This window comes from Ictidomys tridecemlineatus, chromosome 13 (assembly GCF_052094955.1).
Source record: "Ictidomys tridecemlineatus isolate mIctTri1 chromosome 13, mIctTri1.hap1, whole genome shotgun sequence".
Lineage (NCBI taxonomy): Eukaryota > Metazoa > Chordata > Mammalia > Rodentia > Sciuridae > Ictidomys > Ictidomys tridecemlineatus.
The window spans coordinates 51,789,860-51,806,414 of NC_135489.1; the positions used below are offsets into that span (position 1 = coordinate 51,789,860).

A 16,555-nucleotide genomic window follows, 5' to 3' on the forward strand; every position below is an offset into this window, starting at 1 on the left:
GACACATTGTTTCCTCACTAATGTGTTTTCCTCTTAGATTCTGCAAATGCTTTTACTGGTCTGGGCGCCCCTGCGAAGAGCAGGGATTTTGTGTTTTCTTTTAAATAGTGTGGTCAAGTTCTGAGCACCCAGTGGCATTTTGTAAAAGTGATAAATACTAATGATGAACAACGAAGCGGGCTCTGGAGTCCCTGGGGCTAGCTACAGGAGAACTCAGGATGAGGGGGGAAAAAATAAATCGATTTCTAACACAAAGGCAAGGTGTAGCCTTGTATTAGAGCCAACTGCTCCATGTGGAAAAGTTTGTTAATAAAATGGCACAGGGATTTTTGTGAGGTGGAGCCAAGCATGTAGAATAGGCTTTCAAGATGTGTTTTCCATCTTCCTTCCAATTTTGGGTGTTATGATGTAACAGGATTTTGGAATCCGAGCATATGTTATTTTCTTTTTTCCTCTTCCTTTTATGTTTAAACCTCCATTACCATGAATTAGCTCTCCCTCTTCAATAGCTTAGAAGGTTTGTTTACTTTCCATAAAGATGAAGCAGTTGGAAATGATTTGAGATTGAGGTATATTTCCCTCTTACAACTCTGTCCAGCTCTATTTTGATGAGGTTTATGACTCTGGTGTGAATACATTAATTTTGGCAGGCAACAAACATTATTAATGCTTTATACAAGTACATCCTCCTTCTTTTCACAAATGGAACTTTGAAAAACACTGCAGTGTATAAAAATAGACAAAATTGATAATTTCACTTTAAGAAAAGAAAATACTCCATATTATAAAATATGACACAGGCAAATACTGCATACATTTTTTTCTCATTAGTGATTTGTTAATTTACATGAGATAATTTGTATTCCCATATGAATATGACATGTTCCCACTTACTATTTATTTTTGCAACAAAAAGAGTAGAGTTGCATTCATTTAGAAATTTTGTATTAAACATAGCAACTTTATCTTTTCTAAGGAAAAAAAAAACCCTGTGAATCCAATGTTACTTCATTTTACAATTTTTTTTTCTTTTTGACAGATTAGGGTGGAAGGATGTATTTGCTTTAGACACTGACCTATGATCCATGAACTTTATATTTTCTTCATCCTATAATAATTATGCCCACAGGATACAATGAATGACTCAATTCATCTACCCATTTATTCTCATATATTGAATTCCTCCTATATGCCAAGGACTGTGGGAGTAGAAGACACAGTATCCGTAGACTTGTATTTGCCCTCAGGGATCTTTCTGACTTGTGGGGAGAGGTGGTACTACTGGAGAGGAGAGAGCAACAAACACTCCAGTGTGGTTACAGCAAAATGTCTAAGTTGCTGGAAAATATAGATGTAGGCAGTATAAGCTGATTCAAGTTAGTGCTTAACTTGAGACTTTTACCAACTGGGTGAAAGGAGAAGAAGAGGCTTTACAAGACAGGAAACAGTATGTGGTGGCATGAGCACAGGTATTTCTAACAGCATAATATGACATGTGAACACGACACCTTTTCCAAATTACATGCAATATATGGAGAGCTCATGTGAAACAAACTTCACTTTGGACCTTGGGTCCTAAAAATAGAATCCAAATGCTATAAATAGGTTACATTGAAAGTACTCAGACATGTGCTAATCATAAAGTCTTGACTTGGTTGAAGGACCCAGGAGGTCTTTCCCAGGATTTCTTTTCTTGAACTGTCTTTTTCTCTAATGTTGCCCCAAGAACCATAGAACACACTCCTTTTGTAGAACACAGGTCCTCTTTTCTAAGATCCATGCTGGTTACCCAGGGAAGTTCCTCTGCCAAGTCTTTCTTCTGAATCAATCCTCTCTTCTGAACAGGGTATTCCACCGTTAGCTCTGCCACCCTGCATGGTCTCATCCCACCCTCAGGCACTAGTTACTGCCTCCCTTTTCCACAACTTCCATTTTTGTCCCAAAGTCCCACAGATGGCTGCACCCCTCAATTGTCTCTTTCTGGACTTGCTCTAACTCAAGCATGGGATACCTTCATGCACATATTCCAGCACACATTGAATCTTAGAGGACCTTTCCATCCTACACCATCAGCCTTTGTAATATCATCTCTCTTAGATTAACATTTTATTCCTCTTTGATCAGCTCATTTTGGAGTTATCTTTCATTTCTCAAAATATCACTGCCTTACTTTCCTCTGGCTGCTATATCAAATCACCACCAGCTCAGCAGCTTTAAAAACAACTCATATTTATTCTCTTATGGTTTTGAAGGCCAGAGGTTCACAGTAGATTCAATGATCAGAAACTCAGCTATTGGCCAGGTTGAGTGCCCCCTAGAGGACCTAAGGGAAAATCCATTTCCTTGTTTTCCCTCACTGTCTATAGATCCATTTGTTGGCTGATGGCCTCGTCCATCATCTTCAAAACCAAAAGTACAGCTTCTACAAATCCCTTTGTGTTCCCATGGTCAAATGCCTTTCTTCTGTGGTCCAAGTCTCCTTTTTATAAGGACACTTGTGATTACATTTAAGGTCCACTCAGATAATTCATTAATCTCACATAGCAAGATAATGTAATCACACCTGTAACATCCTATTGGCCAGGCAAAATAGTGTTTACTGTTTCCTGGGATGAGACTATGGCCATATTTGGTGGCACTCTTCTACTTATCACAACCACCCATGCCATCAGTATTATCACTTGAGGACTGTGTGGCAGACATTACTTTAAGAAGTAGTCACCATTATGATCTCCATTTTACAGATGAAGAAATGGAGGCATGAAAAGGTTAAGTAACCTGATCGGGGCATGTAGATACAGCAATAGTAGAAAGAGGATTCCAACCTAGTTCTGTCCAACTCAAAAGCTATTACTCACACCCCCTGTATTGTCTTTCACATTTTTTAGTTGTGTGCATCTGTGTGTTGGTGTGGATCACAAGGAGCCAAGTCATCATGACCATATCACACATAATGGGAAATTTCCCAGAAATTGTACATGTCCCTTCTGTACCTATACTTCTAGCTATTTCTTCTACAGAGAGCACTGCTAATTAAGCAGCTGGGGGGGGGTAACAAGCAGCAGTTTGCTTCTCCAATGAAAGACCAGTGAAAGCCCCCTAAGTAGGCTGACATCAGGCAAAGGCTGAAAAACATTAAGGACCAACTGAGTTTGAGCAAAAGCGCTGTGGAAAGAGTAATCATAGACCAGAACCAAGAAAATAGTTCCTGTTGAAAAGGACAATGGAAATGTAACAGAAATGTAAGGCCCAGCTACTTTTACTGTAGACAATTTGAGAAAGGCTAAAAACTTGGAGAGACACAGGGGTTATAAGAGAAAGCTTGAGAATAAAGAATACTGGGGCACCTTCAGAAAAAAAGTACCTTCAGACTAACAATAAGGAAAAAAATATACTTAAGGCAGACTCTTGGAAGTCAGAAAGCAAATGAACACCAGCAGCTAATAAAAAGTGAAGGATTTTTCTATGATTACTGTACGATGATTACTGAAAAGTTTTCCTCTCGTTCTAAGGAGGCAGTGGGTCATGTGAAGAGTTGTTCCTACAATCAAACAAATGGAGGGGCCCATTCTTTATTATTAATATCACTCATGGCAGCTCGAGACTGACAAGTTGGACATCTAGCTTCATGGACCTGGAAGGCTAGTGCAAGAGTCAAACCAACAGGCAATTATACATAAAATAGAAATTGTATGATAAAGAAATAATGGGTACTAGGAGAACATATTGGGAGACAGTACCTGGGTCCAACTCGGTCAGTTATAAAGGACTTTATAGAGAAAGTACCATGTTAGATGAGACTAGAAAGTTGAGAAAGGGTTAAATAGGAGAGAGAGGAGTTTAGGGTGATGGATAGAAGGAACAGAAGAGGAAGAAGTTCCTGAAAAGGTGCTGGGCAAGAGTGCATGACACCTGTGAGAAAGGGAAAACAGATCAGAACGGCTGGATTGCAAAGGGAACAGAGAAGAATTAGGAAATGAGACTATGAAAGAAAAAGGTCTCCAATTATGTCAGATGCTCTAAGTCATGCTAAGGAGTTTGAACTTCATGCCAAGGTAAAAAGGTAAAAACATCAAATGATTTTTAAGTAAAAGATTTAGTGATTCCACATGCATTTTAGAAAGATCATTTGAGCTATGGTCTATGGAATGGATTGGATTGAGGGGAAACTAGATTGTGTAGGAGGTATTTACAACGATCTAGAAAAAAAATGATGATGGAAATTTAACAGGGATAGTGGCAGATGAATGGAAAGAAGTGTATAGAAATTTAAGATGTATAGAATTAGATGATTTTTTCCCATTCATTCATCCATTCTGTTAACTTTTATGAGTCTTCCTTGGAGACTTGATATGAAGTAGAGGGAAGTATCAAGGTTGCCCCTCATGTTTCTGGATTTTTTAAAAAGGTAGCTGGTGATACCATTTGCAGGGCTAGGAAACCCCAGGATAGACTCATGGGGGAGGAGACTAAGTTTAGACATGGTAGGTTGGAAAAATGCCTTTATTTTTGCAAACCCCATATTCTTGGGTTCCCCCAGTCTGTGAGTATAAATGAGGTCACACTAACAGTGATAACCAAATCCAGTGATATTTTAGTCCTCTCTCATCTTTGTTCTTCCTGCAGTTAATTCTGATTGTGCCCAAGAATGGGCTTCACGTGCATTTGGGAACAAATCTGTTTGCTGCCTTCTGTCAGACCTCTTTGCCAGTGGTGCCAAGAACGCTTTATGATGGCGGGCCATCTGTATCAAAGCTGCCACCTCGGTCACCACTGTCCTCAGTTGGCAGTTGCTCCCTGGTCTTTACTGTCTGTGTATACGTGTGTGAGTGCATGCTTTTTTTTAGATTTTCTCCATGAATTCACCAACACATAGTCAGCATGTGAGTGGATAAATAACATATGCCTTGCAAAAATTTTACCTTAAAGGCCTGACGTGACATCTCATGGCCACTGCAGTGAATACATCTCAAAAAGGATGCTGGCCAAATAGCCTTGCCCATTTTCATTGTTGAGTTGTTTGGATGAATACAGTGGACAAAAGTCTTGCTGGTATAAATGTCTTTTTTATTGAACAAATGGCAGGGAGATGAACAACTTGGTCATTGCAAAGGTTTGTCTCTTAGTTTGTTTCTGTCAGCTTTAAGATAGGCATAGAGCAACCCATAGGTTCTGGATCAGTGATACTAAGGAGAAGGGAAAGGAGGAAAATGTCAAAATCAAAGCAGCAAAATAGTCCATTGAGCAGCCGAGGAAGGTGTGGAGGGATGGGGTGTAAGAGAAAAAGGGAGGAAAAAAGAGGAAAAGAAAGCAAATGTGTTTCAAATCTCAAAACAACCCACAATGCCTGAGCTTTCTATGCAGCTCTACAAACAGAATAGCTGTGAAATTGAACATATTTTAAAACCTTGAAGTATGAATAGGTAACATATGTCTGTCTTGTTATTCTTAAAAATTAACCATGATAGAAAAAAAAATCCACACTCTGACTTCTCATAGGTTTACTAAATTAGATGTATTTCAGGGGAACTGTCTAAATTTGTAAGTGGACTGCGGGTGATGCTTTAGGATTGGTAAATATTGCTAAATACCTGTGTTTGCACTCTTAGCATCACATTTCTACTTCTAGGAACAATAGACATGGTGAAGGAAGAAAAGAAAAGTTCTTTATCTATAAAGTCTGATGGTGATGTTTAAAGACTTCCATGACATAAACCATTCCCTGTCTGTAGCTCATTTCACAGGCATAAAAACAATACAAAGAGGAGACTGTAGGAATAGGAGGAACAGTTACTTTCCACTTCTCCAAATGTTTCCATATTCTTTAGCTGTTTTTGAGTAGACCTTCCAAAATATCTTTTGAGGTCACCTACTTTGAGAGAATAGAGTCTCTGATTTTCAGGTGACATAGCAGTAAGCCCAGAATGCCTAAAAACATTAATCTTAATTATAGTTTTCATTTTTGTTATTCTGATAGAAAAGACTACAATTTCTTCTCCATCTTGCTAAGCCATTGCTAGTTTCAAGGATTTGTGCTGTGATCTGTATGAAATAAAAAATCCCTGTGTTCAACACCAAAAAGCTGAATCATAAAAAAAAGTAAAGCCAATTTAGTAATTATCTCATCACTTCTTGCTTTTGACATATAGTGGCCAGGGTAGTAATAAAAGTCTTAGAAAGATCCGATTGCTCTAACTCCACGAACTTAGTGGACAAGTACATTTCCCACATGAACTGAAATCGTTGCAGCCACGGCAAATCAAGAAAGTAATAAGAAAGATTCATATTATCAGTATGCTGCTACTTTAAAAAATACAATCTTACAAAATGAAATCCACCTCAACCGAAGCTGTGGAATAATTTTAGCAATTGAAAATTACTACCTTCTCTAGAATAACATGTACTTAGAAATAAAATGATTCAAAAACCAACATGATGTATATATTCTGCTTTCTTTAGAGCAAATTCGACATCAATTTACATTATATCATGATAAATATCTCCAACAATCAGTGCTTAAATAATTCAGTCTGTCTTTGTTACATCTAAATATTCTGATGTTTAACTAAATTCACTCTGCATTACAGATGATAAAAAAATTATATGAATGTCATTCTTACTAAAAAGCTAGGTTTCTCCCTCAGCCCCTCTAGCTTCCAAAGCAACCGCATCAAAGGAAAAGGGTGCATTGAGGGGTACTCTTTATAAAACTGTTCATCCCAAATTCACAGACATCATGAAACATAAAACCATCTCCAGCATGTTCAAAGATAAATTATGGATTAACCCAGAAGTCAAGCACAAACAGACTATTTCTTTTTCCTTTCCATAACCCAGAATTGGTAATATTAGCTTACCTTATTAGCTGAAATGCCAAACAGAATGTCTTTATGGAAAATTAAGTTCATTATTCATCTCAGCTTTGATTTGGTATAGTGCAGCTGAGAGCACTTAGGCTCTCTCTATGATTTGCCGATGCAAAGTGGGTGAGTAAGGCAGTAAACACAGGGCTTGGGGGTGGAGGGAGAGTGATTGGCGATGGCTCACAACTCGAGACTTGTAACTTTACATTTTCATTCATATGAAGGTGGAATCAAATCTCATCACAGAAGACTACCACTTAAGTAGATACTGAGTGCAGGTTTTTAAGCCTGTGCAATTTTGCATAGTAGTGCAGTTACAGGGTGGAGCAGGCTCACTGTCCCAGCAAAACGACATCACTCTCTTTCATTATCTCTGTGGATTCTTGGGCTATTGATTCAAAGGTGCGGCACATATCGGGGGCGGGTTACGTGTATTCTGTCAAAGAGAAGTTCATGTGGGGGTGCCATCCCTGAAACTTGCTAAAAAACAAAATGCCTGATGGTCTCACTAGCGTTGGAAAGACAGAGGCAGGTTTCAATTTTGTGCACACACGGAAACTGGATACAACATTCAGATACGGCGCACCAACAGGGACTTTTAGGATCTAGGAGTAAAATACCAGTAGATATTTGTTTTTTGTATATCCAATTTTTTTTGTCTTTGGAAGAAAATGAAGCAATATTCTTTAATTCACTAAGTTTCTTTAAGTAAACACATGTTAGAAACCTCTAGGTGAACTCTTAATTTTTAAAAACACTAACTTCCATAGAAAAAAATCCCAGAAAATACCTGTTCCGTGTATGTCTCATTTCTAGATGGGGTAAAAGAACTACTGTAGCTTGTCCTCCCAAGTGTTTTACTTCAAAAGTTTTGAACAGGTGGTGTTTATTAAGATCCGGCTTTCTCAATAGAAATTGTCAGTCACCATAGGAAGATCAGTTCTAGGTTATCAACAGGCAAGATCAATATGACTGTGATGTAATTTTAGTTTAGAGCAAAGGCTTTTTAACTTTTATTGTCTTGTCACTGTAAACCCTCCTCCCCCCAAATTCTCCTCTCCTGAATTAATAAAAGGCCAGACTGTCTTTAATGAGAATGTATAAAGAAAAGGCATAATTAAATGATTGATTGACCTAAAAATATTTGGCACAGTATTATCATATGATCCAGCAATTACTTTCTTAGGTATATATAGGGAAAAATTAAAACAAATTTCCACATAAAAATTAGAAAACAAATGTTTGTAGAATCATTATTCAGAATAGCAAAAGCAGAAATAACCCTAATGTCCCCATAGACCATGAATAGATAACAAAATGCAGTGTACCCACACACTTGGCAATAAAAAGAAATGACATATTGACACATTCTACAATATGGATGGATCTTGAAAAGCTATGCTAATTATAAGAAGCCATACATCATTACCCTAGGTACATGTATGACTGCACACATCCTGTGACTCTACATCATATACAACCGGAGAAATGAGAAATTGTGCTCCATTTGTGTACAATGAATCGAAATGCATTCTGCTGTCATGTATAACTAATTGGAACAAATTTTAAAAAATTTTTAAAAAGCCATACACAAAAGATCATACGCTTTATTATTCCAATTTATAAAGAAATGTCCAGCATAGACAGAACCTACAGAGACAGCAAGTAGATTAGTAGTTTCCCTGAGCAGGAAGTATTGGGTTACTGTTCATGAATACAGGGTCTCGTACTCAAGCAGAGGGAATGTTTTTAGCTTTGATTTTGGTGTAGGACTCTGTGAATACACTAAGACCACTGAATTATACTCAATAAGGATGTTCACAAAACTAATTTGTCATGGGAAGTTGTCATGTGATGTTTATTGTTACATAAATTGGTCATATATAATGAATTCTGTAAAAGGCAGATAGGGAGAGGTGAAGGAGGAGAAAGAATGAACCCAGATGTGGGTGACTCTTGAGGACTAGAGAGGCTATAAGATAGACCTAAAGAACCATTGGTGCTAATGTTTTATTGCAGCTAACTTTCTTTAAAAATTTTTTTAAATTGTAGATGGACACAATATCTTCATTTTATCTATCTATCTATCTATCTATCTATCTATCTATCTATCTATCTATCTATTTTTATGTGGTGCTGAGGATCGAACTCAGCGCCTCACACGTGCTAGGCAAGCGCTCTACCACTGAGCCACAACCCCAGCCCCTGCAGAAAACTTTCAATAAGAAAAATTTGCAAAACAGAGAGACATCAAGAAGATAAAAATGAGGAGGAGGAGGAGGATAAAGAAGAAAACAGGAAGAAGAGGAAGAAGAGAATAAAGAGGGGAAGAAGAAGAAGAAGAAGTGGAGGAAAGAGAATGAGAAGACAGACGCTTGTTTTTGATACCATGAATAGGCAGAGGACTCAAGAGGGACAGTAGGATCACAAAACTTAATTGCAATGATAGCCATCAAGTGATCTAGATGAGAACAAAAGAAGAAAGCCCTTGAAACCAAAAGCATTGGAAAATAGGGTTTTGAAGTGTTTTGATGAAAGAAACTTGAAATTTTAAACGTGGAAGATAGGTTCTCAAGCAAGGAACAATACAGGAGGGGATGAGTGTCTACATAATTGCACTGAGGGGCAGGGCATGTGGCACACACCTGTTATCCCAGTGGCTGGGAAACTGAGGCAGGAGGATCTCGAGTTCAAAGCCAGCCTCAGCAAAAGCGAGGTGCTAAACAACTCAGTGAGACCCTGTCTCTAAATAAAATACAAAATAGGGCTGGGGATGTGGCTCAGTGGTCAGGTGTCCCTGAGTTCAATCCCCGGTATTCTCCCACCAAAAAAAAAAAAAAAAAAAAAAAAAAGAATTGTACCAAGGGGCTAAGCCCAGAGCGAAATGAGGTTTCTAATTTTTTTTAAAGTCCTAAGAACACTAGAAGAACAAGGAAAATCCCAAAGCCTGCTCCAGATGGTTTAATGTGAACAGATGATGATGACGGAGGAGGAGGAAGGGGTGGAGGAGCAGAGGGAAGGAGGGAGAAGAAAGACAAAATATCAAACTCTCAAACTTTTGTTTTCCTACTACTCTCTCTATCCAGTGACATGAGCTTCACATTGGAAAGGGTAGGAGAAAAAACAAGGTGATGAGAAATCTGAACCCCAGGAAAGTTTCTTCAATGCAGATAATGCATAAATTTATATGTCTTTCCAAAATTCCCAAATGAGCTTCAGGTACTTGTCAACTTCATTTAAATACTTTAGAACACTGCATTCACAGAATCTTCAAAAACCAAACTCTTTCTGCTGCCATCTCACCCCCCCCACCAGAGTAAACATATTGGGGGTCTTCTTGAGTTCCCTACTTCTGTGAAGGATCCACCATCTTTTATGCAAGTCAGGAACATAGGTACTTGTATGGACACTTTCCTCTCTCTCCCAGCTATTTTTTTTTAAAACCTAGAATTGTATATTTGTCTTCTCGTTGGTTCTCCTTTTCCATTGCTTTTCGCTTTTCATACCTTGCAAAGGGATGTTTTCAGAAAGCAAAGTAAATGTCAGTCTTCCCCACTCCTCCCTCCCATATGAACAAGAATGAAAGGTTTAAACTTTAAACATGACCTTCAGGGTCTAGAGTGATGGAGTTCTCCATATCTCTGCAGACTCATCTCCTACCCTCAGGGCGATCTACCCATGCTAGGCTCATTTCTGACCCTTTTGTTTCTGCCTTGGCATATGTTTGTCCTGCTTGAGACATTTTTTTCCTGGACTTGTTGTCCATTTTAGGCTAGTTCTTCTCTTGGACCCCATCCCCAGCCATTACTTCTCAGAGCATGCTTTGCTGAATGTCTCATCAATATGCTATTACATAATCTCCTTTGTAGGAATTGAGCAAGGTGATCAATTGGGAAAGGTCTTTACTTATGAGCAGAAAGATCACAGGAACATGGACCACTACATTCAGAGCATCTTTTAAAAGACTTACTCTTGATTAAACTCACACTGGAGAGACCTGAATTCCTGTTGACCACTCTTCTAATACGATAAGCAAAAGGGGTATGTTTTGGGAACCTGGAGGTCTGATCTTTGGTGCTAGATGTTGTTGGGCAGTGCTAAAAAAAAAATGCCAGCTGCATATACCTTAGAATCCATGAGAACTTTAGTCCTGTGGGAAGCTGAATTCAGCCACAGTGCCTCTCGATGGAGACAGGGAACACCCTGATTATAGACAGTACATTGCCAAAAGAGCTGAAAAATTCAATAATATCTAACAACAGCCCTTACCATGGTAGAAGATTTACATTCATTTGTGTGATTGATTTCAATAATGTCCTTTTCACCACCGGACAATAGGGAGCAGGAGAGTTGGAACAAAATCTATTTGATCATCATTGTGTACTTTGCACACACACAGGGCCTAGTAATAGTAGATATTTAATAATTTTGAATGAATGACTAGCAAAGCTCTTAAATTAGTAGGCTGGGGTGAGAGAGTGATGAGAGTATAATTGCCACTAGCAAAACAATGTAAGGCATGTATTCCAGGAAAGACATCAGTACTCCTATTCTTGTTTAAAATGTGGCCTTTCTGTATCTTTCCCTGGTCAATTGAGCTGTGATGTCTCTACATTACGAAGATCTGACATTAGGCCAACACATGCATTTTTCTTAGGATGTTGGTTTAAAACATTGTAAGACTTATTAGATTAAAAGTTCAATTTTTCTAATCAGGACATTATTTTTAAAAAGATAATACATCTAAAAACAGTAAGCTTGAGTTTTTTTTTAAATTCTAACTCAATAAGCTTTTGGTAGGATCCTAGAATGAATGGGGGTCATCTTAAAGACTGATAAGAGAAAAGATGGCAATAAAAGTCTGAAGATAGACAAGACTTTTGAATCTTCAAAAAGATTTGATTTACATATAGCAGCTGGATGGGCTTGACTTTGTAGCTTTGTATTATCCCCAAATGGTTGGTCAGTGGAAGGTCTCCAAGTACTGAGAGCAGTGTGCTAAGCTGAGTGAACTCACTTTTTATTTTTAAAGATTAGCTTGGTTGGTAGGTGAATGAACCAAATTTCCTTATGCAAACCTATCTTCATAACAAAAAAAAAAACAAAATAGGAAGATCTGTTTCTTTAGAAACTGAATTTCTTACTTGGAATCTAATCCAAACATCATCATCAACAACAACAACAAACAAACAAAACAACCAAAAAAATGCAAAAAAATGAAAAGAAAAACCCACAAATTATATTTTTAGCAAAACCAGTAGAAAATCCCCATATTCCAAAGTCAGAGTCAGAAAGCCAAGGAGGGAAGTGAGAATAATGTGGTAAATAGATGGGAGGTATTTTAGAGACCTTGATGCTACAGCAGAGCTCAGAAATCTTCATTGAATATTTACTTCCCCAAAGGAATATTCTCTCCCCAAAAGTATGGGCTTTAATCTAAGAGGCAAGTGCTGTGAAAAAGACTGCAGTTAATGTAACTGGTGGAAGATGAATGGTACATCTCATTAAGGGCCAGAAAAATTCTAAAAGTGTTTCTGAAAATGACTCTGTAATCTGTGTCCCTGTGTGTCAGGCAACCTGTGAAGTAAATCATGATGTAATTGAGGAACAGAACTAAATTTGGTTCTGAGTGTCAGGGGACACACGATTAAACAAAGAAAGCCCTTGATGGTCAGAAAATTACTGTCCACGCTTCCCTTCCCAGGAACCTTCTTCTAACTCTCTAGGAAAATCCAACTCATTCAAATAGGATTAACATAAAAGTAACATGCAGATCCTATAAGACACATGAAAAAGAGCAGCCACAAATTTCTTGTAGATAATCGAAACTCACCTGAAAAATATGTTGTCATAAATAAGGTTTAAGTGCCTAGCCCCAAATTTCATTATTAATAAAAGAGCAATTAATAAACAATGACAGCTCTAAAGGAAAGATCATAAAGTAGAATTAGAAGAACCCAAGGAAGAATGGGGAGATCAACAGGGTGTTATAGGCAGATTGCTGCAGCTTGTGAAACAGGAATTGGTAGAATTGAAGGGAAGGAAGGTAAATAGAAAGGCACAAAAGATAAAAATGAAAAAGAGCATATAAATGATTCAGAGATACAAAAAGTAAAGAAGGATTAGAGAGAAAGGAAACTATATTTAAGCCAGGCAAAGGAGATTCAATACAGGCATAGCCATGAACCCTGAAAAAGAAAGCCAAAACAATGGAACAGAATAATTATCTGAAAATGTAATTCAAGAGGTCTGTTCTGAAATAAGAGTCTTAAATGCACCTATGTGAAAGGTGTCTTTTGTATCAATGAACAGTCATTCAGAACTTTAGGTCAACCTAAAGACATATTCTGGAACATTTTTTTTTTTTTTTTTTTTTAGAAAGAATCCTTTAAGTGGTCAGTCAAAAGATAAAATCAGGTAAGGGAGAGAAAATGAAGCTGACATCAGACTTTACACAGAAACATCTAACCTCAGTGCATGGAGCAAGAATATCTATACAAAACCAAGGAAAGAAGGTAAGATTGGGTGGACTTTCATCCAGGGAAGCTTCTCCTTCACATATCAGAATGCAAGGAAAAAATGCTTAGAACATGATAAGAAATTTGGTAACAATTATTTTTTAATATACTTTTAGTTGTAGATGGCACAATGCCTTTATATTATTTATTTATATTTATGTGGTGCTGAGGATCAAACCCAGTGCCTCTCACATGCTAGGCAAGTGCTCTCCCACTGAGGTACAACCGCAAGCCTGGTAATCCTTCTTAAATGGCCCTATCGAGGGAAAAATACTGGGGGAGAGACTCTAGATAGACATGAGTTCAACAACAACAACAATAAAAATGTTATCAAGAGAACTAGTGGCCAAAGCCTATATACTTAGTATATTTTGGAAGTATATTATTATGAACTTAAAAAGGAATACCTTAATGACCCAATGTGACAAGAAGTTCTTATTGGCTATATATAGATGTACTTTAAGAATTTTTTTCTTACTCCCCGTGTGTGTGTGTGTGTGTGTGTGTGTGTGTGTGTGTGTGTTGGTTATTAAATCATTAATGGCTGTTCAATATTTCGATATACCTTTTCTGCCTATATTGAGCTATCCATATGTGTTTTCACTTCAATTTTGTAGTGTCATTAATTTTGTGATTATCTGTTAGGCCTTCTTTCATTACTAAATTAAAAGTCATCTGGCCATTTTATTTTACATTATATAAAATCTTTAAATTTTACTACCAAGTGTATTAAGAATTTTTGTATTAGATCCATGAAATAAATCACATTAAAATGTTCTTTCTCATATTTTCTTTTTTTTTTTGTCTCACTTAAGACTACAGTAAATCCTAAAATGAACTGGGCATCTTTTTTTTGTTTGTTTTTATAGTTATGGTGAGCTCTAGATGAATTTATATATGGCAGGAAGGAAATTTTCCTTCCAAGTTTCATAAAACTAACTGAGTTTGGTCTTTTCTCCTTCTGAGTAAATTTTAAACTTATATTGTTGTGCATATATTTAATGTTTCCAGTTTTTTTTTTTAGTTCTGAACAATTTATTTTTCTGGGAAATTAAACACTTAAGTTTTCAATATGTTGTAGAAAATTCTTTTTCCTAGTTTCATATTGTTTAACATCTGCCCTGTATATAAATGTCCTTTTTCTGTCCTAATAGCGTTTATTGCATGCTTTCTCTTTTTCCTCTTTATGAGTTTGTTCAGAGGTTTGTCCATAGTTTCTGTCTTTTCAAAGAACAGCACTAATATAAAAGAGATGGCAATGGTTATCTCTGGTTGATTTCCATCTTCCCTACAATCTTATGTACTTTACAGAATTTCCCCAATGCATGTGCATTAATTTATAATTCCATTCCCCACAACAATACCTGTAATAAAACAACTAACTTTTAAACAAAAGGAAGACACATGGACTAGATAGGAGATTCCTAACTAGTTGAATGTTTTTTCCTAAATGGCATATAAATAATTTCATGTGAAACAGGAAATTCTGTTGGAGTAAGTGTAAACTTTTCTTTTTTTTTTGTCCTATTCTGAATCTTTTTTAAAATGATCAACTTCAAAGATGATATATTAAACACAATTATAAGATTTACAAAATAACACATATTGGAAGATATTTATTTGATTTCAGATTTAATGTTCTCTAGTTTTGACAGTGAAAATTCTTTTTGATAGTCCAAATTGCACTTCCAGGTGGATGAATTAGAAACAATCTGTCTCTTGCACAGGACTCTGTTGCCATTTATTAGAAATTTATGGTAATAAATAATACTGAGATAACTACTTGTAGCTGGTGCTCCCTAGAGGTAAGCAGCACTCACCTACATGACAGTAACCAGTGACCCTGCGCTAGCAAGGTAAACTTATATCTGTAGAACAACACAGTCAAGATAACTACAATATCCTACATTATACTTAAATGCCCAAGTGCACAGTACAGGGTGGGGAAATATGTCAACATGATTGAACATGAAGAAATAATCCCATAAAATTTAACTCAGTATGACAGCCTGACACGGTTGATGGACAAACCAGTACCCCCTCCCACCCTGTCCCAGTAGATGGATGATGCTCATGTCCAAAGATTTTTCACTGAGCATTGTGAAATCTGAACCCAACAGAAATATTGTTCACACAATGGTACCATAAACTCAGAGAGATGTTTCTTTTCTTGGGACGAGATACAGTTTGTCAGTTGGGATGCTGAAAGCACTTCCCAGGTCTGTTTTTAAAGGATTTCCTAAGGAAGTAGATCCGTGGAGGGCAGAGTGATGAAGACTTTGGGGCAAAGAGTGGTTTCTGTTAAATATGTGAAGGACTGCCATGCAGAAGTGAGATAGGTTTCAGATAGTTCTACAATTAAGTAAAAGAGAGGCAGATTGGAATTCACAGTTGAGAAGCATCTTCTACAGGGGGTGTCAAGAATGGACGGTGCTGCTGGAAGGAGACCAGATGACCTTATTCAAGGTCATTTGCTAATGCACAGAAGGCCTTATCCTGATGCATGACCATTGGCCTGGATTGTGTACTTCCCGACTTTCTCAGGAACTAACAATTGGACACTGAACAAGAAGTTTATAATAGTAAGAGACTTGGCTAGGTTCCTAAGGAAATAATAATAAGAAAAAAAAGAATTGTAAAAAAGAAAAAAACAGAAAGAGAGCAGAGAACCGGGGAAAGATAAATGAACTCAGATAAATGAACAGAAACTACTATTATAAGTACGGGGGTGGAAAGACACAGTGAGACATTATTAGAAAATTACCAGTCAAAATAAGGTTGAATGCAGGCCACTGAGGCAATGGCCCCATTTTTTGGTTAATTAGATGAGAGAATTGTGATTGCTAAAATTAAGCTGAGATTGAGGAACTCTAGCAAAGTGAGGTCAACAAAAATAGCTAATAAGTGGGGAATTACTTTAGTCATTTGAAACTGAAGAAACCTATTACGAGTGGGTATTAACTTGTTTATAATATAAAGAAAGGAAATGGTTTTCTGCTTTGGATGACATACTATGATGCTGCATCAATAGAGGTTTTTGGTATTTAGTAAGAAGAAAATGATTGCTTTAGAAGTGTATGCTCTAAGTTAGACAACACCCTGGACATTTGAGCTCTTCCTCTGAAAATAACAGAAACAGCAAGCCATGTCTCTGCATAATGAATATGCAAAATT

At 37.1% G+C, this 16,555-nt stretch overlaps 1 protein-coding gene across 19 annotated transcripts in view; it reads right to left on the bottom strand.

Moving 5' to 3' along the window:
• The window catches only part of Dlgap1 (DLG associated protein 1), an 878,199-nt gene that overhangs the window by 314,788 nt on the left and 546,856 nt on the right, over positions 1–16,555 (bottom strand). Inside the window, exon 1 of one of the 19 annotated variants that reach the window (XM_040274839.2) lies at positions 6,858–6,962. The exons of the other annotated variants lie outside the window; for them this stretch is intronic. Coding sequence (XP_040130773.1) covers positions 6,858–6,908 — 51 coding nt within the window. The 5' untranslated portion in view covers positions 6,909–6,962. Of the gene's footprint in view, positions 1–6,857; positions 6,963–16,555 lie in introns of those variants that run through there. 19 annotated transcript variants of the gene reach the window in all.